This window comes from Salarias fasciatus, chromosome 19 (assembly GCF_902148845.1).
Source record: "Salarias fasciatus chromosome 19, fSalaFa1.1, whole genome shotgun sequence".
NCBI lineage: Eukaryota > Metazoa > Chordata > Actinopteri > Blenniiformes > Blenniidae > Salarias > Salarias fasciatus.
The window spans coordinates 23,291,571-23,304,070 of NC_043763.1; the positions used below are offsets into that span (position 1 = coordinate 23,291,571).

Here is a 12,500-nt window from a genome sequence, read left to right on the forward strand (position 1 = left end):
GAGCGGCATTTCTGACCTGACAGAAACAATCGCTGCAGAAAACAGCAAAAGTCCTGTCTATGACTTCCAAATCAGAGGCGCGGCGGCATTTGGATTTCGGAGGTTGGAAAAGAGAACGGTGAGAAAATAAAGACAAGACCAAAAAAGAAAGTGCAGATATTACTAATAATCTCATGAAGAGTTTAGTTTATGAGAAATTTGTCAAACAAATTCATTGAATTTGTTTGACTATTGTTAAGTCAAAAGATATTTTGAGTTATTTGGTAAAAATAAGCCAAAATGCCTGATTTGGAGTCGGTTACTGTCCCTGCCTCAGGAATGAAAGATTGAATTTAATTCAGTATTAAAAAGAAAACTAGAAGATTCAGTGTTGAATTTATGGAATCAAACAATTTCAGTCATAATTTGTCTGGAAAATAATTTTGGTTTGAAAAAAAACTCCAGTAAGTTTCATGTCATGAGCTCGGTGAATCGTTTCATCTCTGCTAAATACACTGTCAGGATCATTCAGAGGGATTCGTGCTGCAGCCGGTTTCATCAATGCTTCGTTAGATTTTTGTTTTCAGCTCAAGATTTCAAACCCAGCAGGATTACAGACACATATTTACATTTGCAGCTTTTCTGAGGTGAAATCTGAGAAAAAAACAAAATCAAACACTTGTAACTCAGCGGACTTCAAGGTTTCTGGGCTCCGTCTTAAACTTTCGGCTCTTGACTCAAAGCTGTGATCCAAACGGAAAAATGTTTTACTACAGTAAAAAGAAAAATCTTGAAAACCACTACTGTGGTGAGCGAGCGATCAGAGAGCGTCCACAGCCGTTCTGAGAGGTTAATCAATACGCTGGAGGAGCCTCGGGTTACGTGAAGCCCGGACGGCGGCGGGTCTCCGATCCTTCGGCTCTCGGCTCACATTAACCTGCCGCCATTGTTCCAGACGGTCAGTGTCAGAGCCGGAATGAATTCCTCATATCTGCCGCAGACGTTTCTGTCGGGATCCTCCAACGTGATAAACGGATCAAAAAAAAAAAAAAAAAAGTACAAGGAGATTAGGGAAGTGTGGATGTTTCAGCGCTGAAGGTTTACCGGTGTCACACAGATTAGAATAACAATCAGCTGCAAGTGAAACGGATGCAAACGCACACGCTGAGAGCAGATCGCTGCCTCCGAGAGCGTCGGGGAGCGGCGCGGAAAAAACAGCGCTTTTATATAGGAAAGGCTCACACACACACACACTCCCACACACACACACACACACACACACACACAGATATTAGCAGCCTCTATCAGCTGTGGTATCGCGTCAGCCTGGTTGTGATGTTAAAAGCTCAGCCTTTGGGCTGTATGTTAAACAGATAAGGAGTGGAGCATGCCAGGGATTAAAACTACAAGACACACACACACACACACACTCTCTCTCTCTCAGACGCACACAGAAACCCGAGGGAGCGAGCAGCGATAACCCAGTCATTATCATACTTTCATAATTCCATTTAATAATTCAGCTTAGCCGCGGCTGCAGCTGGATGTTGAGGAATAATTGAAGTCGGCTGTGGCGGAAAAAAGAAAAAGAAAAAAAAAATCTGAGGGTGAATTATGAGGAATCACTGCGCTAATAATGTAAAGGTACATTACGGAGAATAATTTATCTGGCGAGAGGCTCAGAGGCAAATCTGAAGAAATCAGCCGGATAACAAAGTGATGTGAAATCCTCGCGCAGAGACGCTCAGAAAGCAGGACGTCCATCAACATTATTTACCAGGCTCAGGAGGAAACTCCTGGACGCTGATTAGAAAAGAGAAAAGTTGCCTTTGATCAGTCAAGGAGCAAGAAATCTGACGTTTGTCCCGAAGGGGGCGCTGTGGGGGGAACGCTTTGTAAAGAAGGATGAAAACTCCATGAAGAGGCTGTTTGGACGATGTGGATAAATGTTACTGACGTAGTGTCCAGAATGTTCAACACCCTTCATTTTAAAGGAACATTGATGTAATGAAACAAACGGACTGAAATCCTATTTTAAAGGAGCGTGAGTTTGATGGATGTAATGCCACTGCTGTCCACTGGGTGGCAGTAATGAGACGTGATGGACGTCATCAGGAAAACGTCTTTTCTGACTCAGAATAAAGACGAGGTAAAGTCAGTTCAGAGGAATCTCAAAGATAACTGGATCTGTTCTGGTTATCGACATCGGGGATATCGACCGGCCTACACAGACCTGTGAGATCAGAGGTCACCAGAGGTCACCGTCAGGGTTTGGGTTATGGCTTTGGAAAGAGCTGTGAAGGTTCTGTGTGTGTGGAGCAAACAACACACACCTCATACAGCTCCAGGGATTCAGCACGTCAAGGGGAAGGTCCCATGAAAACAGCGCCACCAGTGTGTGTGTGTGTGTGTGTGTGTGTGTGTGTGTGTGTGTGTGTGTGTGTGTGTACAGTACATTGATTCTGCATCATGGTGAGTGATGCAACAGTGCAACAATAACTGGAAACGATTCATCAGAAAGAAAGGTGGTGAAAAATGGACTCAGTCAGGTGTGTGTGTGTGTGTGTGTGTGTGTGTGTGTGTGTGTGTGTGTGTGTGTGTGCGTGCGTCTGAACTACAAACACAGTTTTCTGTTCAAGTCCACCTGAAAACCACAGACGCTCACTTTCACATCAATACTCCGACACCTGCTCTCGGGTCGCTGATACTCCAAACACAGGGGCGCACATGACCGCGCTCAACTGACACTTCCTGGCACGGCGCAAAGGCAGGCCCCTTTGAATCAAACAGGCACGCGCACACACAAACACCCACACCCACCCAGCTCAGATTGGGACGTTTCAAACCGCCATCAGCTCCTACCTGTAAGATGTGACTGCCCAGGTGAGGCTCGAAGATCTCCGAAGCAACGGCGCTGGAAGTCCTCCTCCGCTGCGTACCGATCGCTAAACACACACACACACACACACACACACACACACACACACACACACACACACGCAGACACGCACACACACGCACAAACACACAAACATACACACAGGAGAAGAGGAAAAAGCACAGGACAGGACAGAAGAAGACCGGTGAGACTCAGACACATTGATACAAGCAAAGCTACACACTCTCTGACACACACACACACACACCACACACACACACCACACACACACACACACACACACACACACACACACAGATACACTCACGTCTATACAGCCTGGCGTGACAAACACACATGGCACAGGACAAGAGGAACCAGTGAGGTCAAACACTCAGCAGTCTGGATCAGTGCGGTTAGCAGGTTAGCATCATTAGCATCGTTAGCATCGTTAGCATTGCTAGCCGCTCTCTACAGAAAGGCTGCGTGGAGCTAACGATGCTAACGTGTTTCATTCAGTGAAGGCAGCCAGCAAAGACACAGAAACTCATTTTCATGTTAAAACTGTCAGATTAAACACAGAAATGTCAACATTGCAAGATTTTGATCATTATGGACTTCATTAAAAAACAAAAAGAACAATACAGATATTTATATTTTGAGGTTTTGTTTCGATGATTAAATATTACATCAGATAAAGGCTTTGAGTATTTCAGATTATATGTTATAAAAACTAATTAAACATAAAATATTTAAGTTTTAATGAAATTAAGAGGAAATAAACCTTTGAATTGTATTCTAATGGTTTAAGATGAACGTCCATGGTTGGAAACAAACAAACTTAGAAAAAGGAAACTCCATCTTCCTGTATGTGACCATGGTGAAATGTTGAAGGTGCAGCCGTCTGAAATCGTTCACATGCAAGCAATGACTCTGATAAGCAAAGAGAGGAAACTGTGCGAGATTTGAACCGTTGATTTGACATTTTCACGTCACATTTTGCAAGAATCTTCATGGATCAGACAAGTGCACCACGAATCCATCGGAAAGCTCCAGCACCCGAGCTTCTCCCTAAATACTCCGACGCTTCTGCAAATGTGAGCAAGTTTGAATGACGCGGCGGGCGGCGGCGGCTGAAGTCGAGTCGCTGTCCCGTCGGAGGGTGGAAGAGGAGGAACGCTTCCCTCGCCTTTTTGTCTCTCTCTAAATCTTTTATGACTCTCATCTTTCCATCCATCACCGTTCATCTCCGCAGAGAGAAAGACAGACAGGCAGCGAGGGGGAGAGGGTGGAAGGAGAAATGGTTTTATAGCTTTCCAAAATTTCACCCTGAGGGCAAAACTCTCTCTGCAGAGAAGAACTGAGAGTACATCAGCCAGCGCGAGGAGAGGAGAGGGGGAAGAGACGGAGCGACGGCGGAGGGAAAAAACCTGCCCTCAGGTTAAACTGTCTCTCTCTTTCTCTCTGTTTCACGCTCTTTCTTCCCCAAAAAGAGAGAAAGAGGAGAGACAAAAAAAACCCAAAAAAACACAACCTGAAAGCATGAGAGATCCACAGACAAGAATTTGAATTTTAAAAGCTCCTGTTCATCGCCTGCCGAATACTGCACGGTCACGCCTTCAAATCTCTGCAAGAAGGTCACAAACTCAAAGAGAGAGACGCCGGAAAATATTACCATCAACACTGCAGCACTGCTCACATTAAGGCCTCAAACAACATTCTAACATTTTCAAAATGTAGGTCTGTGCATTAAAATGGGAGGAATCAAACTATTTTGCATCATTGAATGATGGTTTATGAGCGGTCACTCTAATCACCAGTGAAACGCCCATCACGCTGGCAGGCCTCGCCTGCAGTACCCGCGTCCTGCCTTTAGATGGCGGGATGACTTAGCTCCATCAGTTTATAGCAAGCAAGTCAGAATCAACCACATGAACGGTCGTTATCACCACTTCCTGCTGCCCGCATGAAACGCTCTGCACCAGAAACCTCGTGTAACAGTTACACCGCTGAAGCTCCACGGGAAGGTCGAGAAGTTATCTGCTTCAACACTTTCTGATCTGACACTTCTTTGGTTTAAAATGAAAAAGTAACTCAGAGACTTCACACAATATCCCAGCAGGACAGATTCCCTCTGCGCCTCCCCTCTGTCGAGATCATAGTCTTTCTATTGGAGCTATTATCCAGAATGTTCCCTCCTCTGCATATAATAAATCATTCTACTTCATTCAACCAACCAACCAACCAAAAAAACCCACCTGCCAACCAACCAAGCAACCAAGCAACCAACCAACCAACCAACCAAAAACCCACCCACCAACCAATCAGCCATCCAATAACCAAGCCATCCATCAACCAACCAACCAAAAATTCACCCAAACCATCAAGCCAACCAACCAACCAACCGAAAACCCACCTGCCAACCAACCAAGCAACCAAGCAACCAACCAAAAACCCACCTGCCAACCAACCAACCAACCAACCAAAAACCCACCCACCAACCAATCAGCCATCCAATAACCAAGCCATCCATCAACCAACCAACCAAAAATTCACCCAAACCATCCAGCCAACCAACAAACCAACCAACCAGCCAACAATTAAACCAACCAACCAACAACCAAACCAACCAGACAACCAGCCAGTCAACCAAGCAATCAACCAAAGATAACGACGTGACCCTCATAGTGATTACCAATAGACAATTAAAATGTGAGAAAAACTAAGTTTTCATCATCTTTATATTTATTTTCCTTGCTGAGGTTTAATGAAGTAAGGAGAAAAACACCTCATGATATCTTATCAGGTTGAGTTAAACCACTTTAAACCAGAAGACAGTGGATTAGGTCTTGTTCAGTCAGAAAACAGTGTAACAAGCAAGGATAAAGGTTCTCAGCAGGTCCACTTGCTCGTGAATAATTGAAAGTTTGAAATCTCTTGTTCATGGCCGGTTTTCTACTGCAATACCATGGATTCAAAACTCAACAAGAAGACCACAAACTCAAAGATGGAGACATCCGAACAACCACAAAGCAAATCACCAGCAGCACACTGCTTCAACATTACCATGTCTAAAGCCTTAAAAGTGTAAAATTATTAACAAAAATAATTAATTGAAATGTCGGGGTACCATGTTCACCACTTCACCCGATCTTGTCTGTTCTTGTTAAACCACCTCTGTACAAGCAGCCGATGCAGTGAGTCTGAAATAATCAGCACAGCAAAAACCAAACCTATTACCTTCTACTGGTGATAACAGTGACGGAGGAATCATCTCAGGCCGGACAGGAAGATGAGCTGTCCAAAAAAAAAAAAAACAAGAACAAGACGTATAATAATAAAAGCATCTAAGTAATAAAAGTATCTGGAAGTAAAAGGACAATGCTATTCTACTCTAATTACTTTTATTGACAAGTATATGACAAGTATGACAAGTGAACAAGGCCAAGAGAGAGACTGAGACAGACAGTGAGAGACAGAGAGAGAGAGAGAGAGAGAGAGAGAGAGAGAGAGAGAGAGAGAAAGGCAGGCAGGCAGGCAGGCAGGCAGACAGACAGTGGGGCATTAAAGTATCGCTAAAAGAGAGATTTTTCTGCCCTGAGGTAATATTCTTCTCTCCACACAACCTCCGTCCTCGTCTCCCTGCAGACCTCATTACACCCAGTTTAAACACACACACACACACACACACACACACACACACACACACGCCTGTTGTTTCATTTATTTGTCTATTTATTTATTTATTTGTGGGGGGAGGGGCTGTGCGGGGGAGTAATGTGGCTGAATTAGGCTCAATTAATGATGAAATGAAATACCCTCGTGAATGAAAGGAGAGACAAAAGGAGGAGGAGGAGGAGGAGGAGGAGGAGGAGGAGGAAGGTCTGGGGAGCTCAAACTGATCAAATGGGGAAAACAAATAAAAAAAAAAAAAAAAAACACAACACGTTTCAATCCTGGCGATCCTCAGTGAGACGTTAGAGGCTGCAGGTCTGGAAATGTTTCATGAAGTCGATCACCTGTAACTCTACCAGGATGTAGAGTGACACCAGGTGCAGTGTAGTGTTGAGCTCGATCCTAAAGAATCCATCCATTTTACAGTTCTGTGTCATTTTAAGTAATGGTCCATTTGTCTGATCTGAACAATCACAGCAGATTCACCAGGAACAGAAGACGACACAATGTTTCTCTGCTTTACTGCAGGGAGGGAACATCATGGAGAGAGGCCTCCAGCTCACTGGAATGTCTTTTCAGAGATAAAATAAAACAACCTGATTCCATTTTTAATGTGAAATACAGTGAAATCTCCTTTGTTCAAAAGCCATATTTCCTTCTTGAATATTTTACAAATGAAAATGCAACAAATGACTGTGAGCTTCAATCAAAAAGAAATCAGAAATATATTACATCCTGTCAGTGTTTCTCTGCAGTCTAACAACTGGAATGTTTTAACAACTTCAAATCTGATGGTGTGGCTTTGATGCTGCGATGCCAGCTGGTGTACACTGTCAAGACCACCTAATCTGAGAGTGAGTCCCAAGACCAAGACAATACCAGGGCATCCCAAGACCAACAGCTTATATGGCAGAGTTAGAGTCAAGACCAAGACCAGACCAATCCAAAACCAAGACCAGACCATTGCAAGACCAAGACCAGAGCATCCCAAGACCAAGACTCGACAGGGCACAAACAAAGCCAAATCAAAACCAGAGCCTACTAAGACCATGGCCAACTCAATACCAGAGCTCCCCAAGACCAAGACCTTATGTGGCAGAGTCAAAGTCAAGACCAAGACCAGACCATCCCAAGACCGAGACTGAGTTAAGACTGAGACCAGACCATTCCAAGAGCAAGACAAGCCCAAGACGAAGTCAAAACCAAGATCAGAGAATTCCAAGACCAAAACTGAGTAAAGACTGAGACCAGAGTATCCCAAGACCAAGACTTTAAGAGGCTGAGACAGAGTCAAGACCAGGACCAGAGCAGCTCATAACCAAGACTTGACGGGGAACAAACAGAGTCAAACCAAGACCAGAGCTTCCCAAGACCAAGACAAACCCAAGACTGAGTGAAGACCAAGACAAGACAAAGATTTTAAGGGCCCACGGCTGAGTGGGGACCGAGACCACAGCATCCAAGAGCAAGAAAAGACCAAGACTTTAAGGGGCAGAGACTGAGTCGAGATCAAGACCTTGAAAATAGGGTTTCTACACCAAGACCACTCTTAAGTACTACAGCAGTAATTCTAGGATCAACATGAGAGCCACAGTTTAGTTTATTTAAATATCCAAGTTATCTCCTGCTCTTAATGCACCATTCAATGGACAAATGATGAATGATATACTTTCATCAATAAAACAGTTCCTCCAGAATGTCTGGATCCTGGACACCCTGCTCTGTATTTTTATAATTTCCCACTCTCCTGTTAGAAGCCTAAAATCAGCCTGTCTGTACTAACATGGACACTGAGTGCTCTCCTCTGATAATGAACAGTCATCTCCAGATTTACCTTCTAGGATCAGAGGAACGCCACACAACAGGATCAAGATAAAAGCAGAGAGGCCTCGATGGCTGAGGAGCATGAAAGACACAACAAAACTGATGGAGAAACAGAACTGAGAAACCTGGGGGGATAAAATACACCATGAGAACTGGTGTGGGGAATGTTCACTGTCTTCTCTGAAGGGGGTGTCGATCTTGTTCGATGCTACTTCAGCTGATTGATACATTTACCAGAAAAGAAGTATCTTCAATTTTCATGAAGGCTGTGTGGAAGTTTTACACCATGCACATCAGAAACATGGACAAGTCTGCACAAACTCTTTAAAACGCGTGTGTGTGTGTGTGCATGTGTGTGTGTGTGTGCATGTGTGTGTGTGTGTGTGTGTGTGTGTGTGTGTGTGTGTGTGTGTGTGTGTGTGTGTGTGTGTGTGGTCATCTTATTGGAAAGTCAATTTAACTTTGGTCTCTCAAAGTCAAACATTACAGCTGTTGTTAATTTATTTTCTTGTTTAATATGAAATTGGCAACAAACCAGGGAACCCTCCTCTGTGTGTGTGTGTGTGTGTGTGTGTGTGTGTGTGTGTGTGTGTGTGTGTGTGTGTGTGTGTGTGCCTGTGTTTCCCCACTCCCCCCAACTCAAATGCTGGATTATAGGAATAAACGGCCACCTCCATGAGGGTGGTGCGAGCCAGACTGTGTGTGTGTGTGTGTGTGTGTGTGTGTGTGTGTGTGTGTGTGTGTGTGTGAGTGAATCGGTACTGTTACACAAACTGCCAATTCAATTACTGGTAGGTGTAAAAACAGAGAGAGAGAGAGAGAGAGAGAGAGAGAGAGAGAGAGAGAGAGAGAGAGAGAGAGAGTGAGAGAGAGAGAGAGAGAGAGAGAGAGAGAGAGAGAGAGGGATGGTGGGGAGGGAGGGGGGGTTGGGGGGGGGGCAGCCATTTTGGCAGCATGTCAGAGCCAATTTATCAGGACCTAACAAAAGACTTGAGGGAGGAGGGAGGAGGGAAAGACGGACAGGTGAAGGGACGCTCGGGGGGACGGCCATGGACAGGCCGAGGGAGCTGGCAGGAAGCTGGGGTGGGGTGGGGGGTCTCTAACCTGAGGTCCGGGAGCCCCTCTGGGGGGCCCCGAGGCGGCGCTGTTCAAAATTTGATTAACAAACACATAAGACGGTTTGTCCAAACTCCCGCAGGTAGAAATGTGAGAAAACGGAGCGAAGACGTCCGTCAGCAGCGGCGTGAACGACCGGACCTCACTTCATCACTCGGATCGGAAAAGCCGGTTCTATCCGGTGTGAGCTGGATAAACACAGAGTCCATGTTTCTTCCTGCGAAACCTCATAAATCCGGAGTATCGTCCTCCTGCATCACGGCCTCAGCAGCAGCTCTGCTCTGAACAAACTTCCTGATAAACGACACGACGGGAAAAACGGCCTCAGCAGAAGCAGTGGGAGTAAATATGAGCTGCTGTGTTCTGCAAAAAGCCCTGAATGATCAGAAACTGCGTCATTTTTACTTTATTTTCCTGAAACAGCAGCCGAACGCTGTGAATTATGAAGCGAGGTGTTGTGAGAACGTGAAGCGGGGGTCAGGCCGACTCTCCGCCACGCCGAGGCTTCCTCTCCACGCTCTTTAAAAAGTCATCAGCATTTCCGTTAATTACTTTCTTTTCTTAGAGGGGCCTTTCATCCACTTTAACTTTTCATGATCGGATTCCATCAATAATCCATGCGAGCGCTCTATATTTTTGATTATTATTATTCCATCATCAAGTCTTCAGCGGCTGAGTGGGGAAGTGCGGCGAGCTGCCGGGCGGAGCAGCGCCGCCCTCCAGACGGGGGAACAGGAGAGGAGTGAGAGGTCTGTCACACACGCCGTCTCTGGATTTCTACTTCAGTCTCACACACACAGAGTGACACACGTGTGATTTTAATACTACATCCTGATAACCTGAGGGCAGCACACACTGTGCACATGTTTAAACACACTCTTCAAGTTGGTCTTTATTAAATTCATCATCCGCTCACTGATGTAATGATTTATTTGACATATTAAGACTTTAGATATTTTTACAGCAGAGCATGTTTTATTTTCCTGTTCTTGTTTCTATTTCTGTCATAATTTGGCCTTCATGTCCAACTATTGTATTTATTATTTGTCTAGTGTGTGTGTGTGTGTGTGTGTGTGTGTGTGTGTGTGTGTGTGTGTGTGTGTGGAGTCTTCAGACAGGCAGAGTCTGTCTCCTGCTGATGGAGAACAGGAAGCAGTGTTTCCTCTCAGCCACATTTAAAGTTTACAGCTCGGGAACACAAGCGAGGGGCTGGCGGAGCCTCGTTCCTCCTGAAATGAGACGTTTGGGCCGATTAACTCCGACGGAGCTGCTCCACTAAACCTGCCTCATTTAAGCCTCCGCTGAAACCCGCTCACCGAGGCGCCGACGGCTTTACGGCAGCCGAACACAACCCTTTGTTCCTGAATGTCTGGATTCCTAATATGGCACAAAGTGTGATTATTAGCAATTAATTCACAAAGCATTTCAAAATGGAACCGAACGACAGTACTAATTATAGTTTAGTTATGGAGGGAAAAATATTTGTTGCTGTATTATCTACATGAATATGTCAGCAGCACAGAAACACTGCTGCTTCAGACGGATTTTAACATTAGAAGCTTTAAGTTAAAATGGTCTCATTATTCATTTTGTTTATATTACAGCAGCTGCAAATATTGAAAATATACTGTTGTTGTGATTCAACATGTGCAACAGACATGAGTGAACCCAAGTTCTGCTCATTCAGAGTGACTGAACCTCAAACAGAGTGAAACGAATCACTGACAGATCAATAACTTCACACCAAGTGAGGCAGTGAAGCACGGAGGTCAAGGAGAAATAAACCAAACAGAATCAACCAACAGACACACAAATGATGGAAATCACAAGAGAAAGTTCTCAGATATGATGGAACGGGGCGAGAGAAAGAGCACTGTTATGTGACAGAGCAAATCATAACATCATCCGCATAAATGTTTAGATGTTTAATAAATCGGATTGTTACTGGAAAACCCAGCAGCTTTCTGTCTGATGACAGAAAGTTTAAATCTGGTTTCCTGTGAACTGTGCAAAGCCTCGGACCCCACCGACCTCACAGGGGTCTGGGACCTTCGATTGAGAACCCCTGCTTCACAGAGCCTGGAGGATAACGGCCTGAAGCGGACACGTACTGAAACCATCCTGAACCTCGGTACGAGATCAACGAGCCGCGGCTCGCCGTGCGGAACATCAGCAAACGAGCGGCGGATCGCCGGTAATTTTCCACTTGTGCTGAATAATTCAGCAGTTATTGTTCAATGGTGTGACTGAGCGGCGAGCGGGAGCAGGGGGGCCAACGAGCGCCGGCACAGAGCTGAGGGGGTCAGAGTCGGCTGACAGGTTGGATTGGCTCGTAATATCATCAGGTTACGGCGCCGGTGTCGTCTGCACCCGGCCCCAATTAAAGGAAATGAGGCCGAGCGCGTTTTCACCGCTGCCGCTCGTTCACATTCCGGGGACGAGCCGGGACGGAAAACTCTCACAATCCACTCCGTTCTCCTAAACGTTCCGTCCTCAGCTGTTCAGAGGTAAAGTATGTCTCGATATTAAAACAGAAGAGGATCTAATCCAACATAACCGGTGTGGTAAACTGACCTTCCAGGCACAGTGGTGGTAGATACACACACACACACACACACACACACACACAACCAGCAGTTTGATTCCAGACCTGTTCTGACATGTTGCCTCCACCAGGGGTCAGACGGCTGCGTATCGACTGAACCCTCTCACAATGGATTCCTGACAGCTGTGGACGCGCTCTTATTGTGAAATACGTCTCTAAAACTACACGAGTCCCTGGAAACAGCATAAACAAACACACTCACACACACGGCCGCTCTGTTACTGGAGTCCCCATAAATATCAAGCAAAGACATGTAAATGTCCCCAGCACACCTTCAGCACCTCCAAAACATGAACATAAAACACACACACACACACCCATCCCCCACCGGGGGACTGTGGTCCCCAGAAGTCATGAAAGCCGACACACTCCAGTTGTGTCTTCGTCCTCTAGTCTTCTGCTTGTTTTCTGAGCTGAAGTTCA

The 12,500-nt window shown here is 45.4% G+C and overlaps 1 protein-coding gene across 3 annotated transcripts in view; it reads right to left on the reverse strand.

Moving 5' to 3' along the window:
• npas3 (neuronal PAS domain protein 3) overlaps positions 1-12,500 on the reverse strand; it is a 227,106-nt gene that overhangs the window by 98,744 nt on the left and 115,862 nt on the right. For all 3 annotated transcript variants that reach the window (XM_030117194.1, XM_030117196.1, XM_030117195.1), the window contains one exon: positions 2,842-2,924. In XM_030117194.1, coding sequence (XP_029973054.1) covers positions 2,842-2,924 — 83 coding nt within the window. The remainder of the gene's footprint in view (positions 1-2,841; positions 2,925-12,500) is intronic.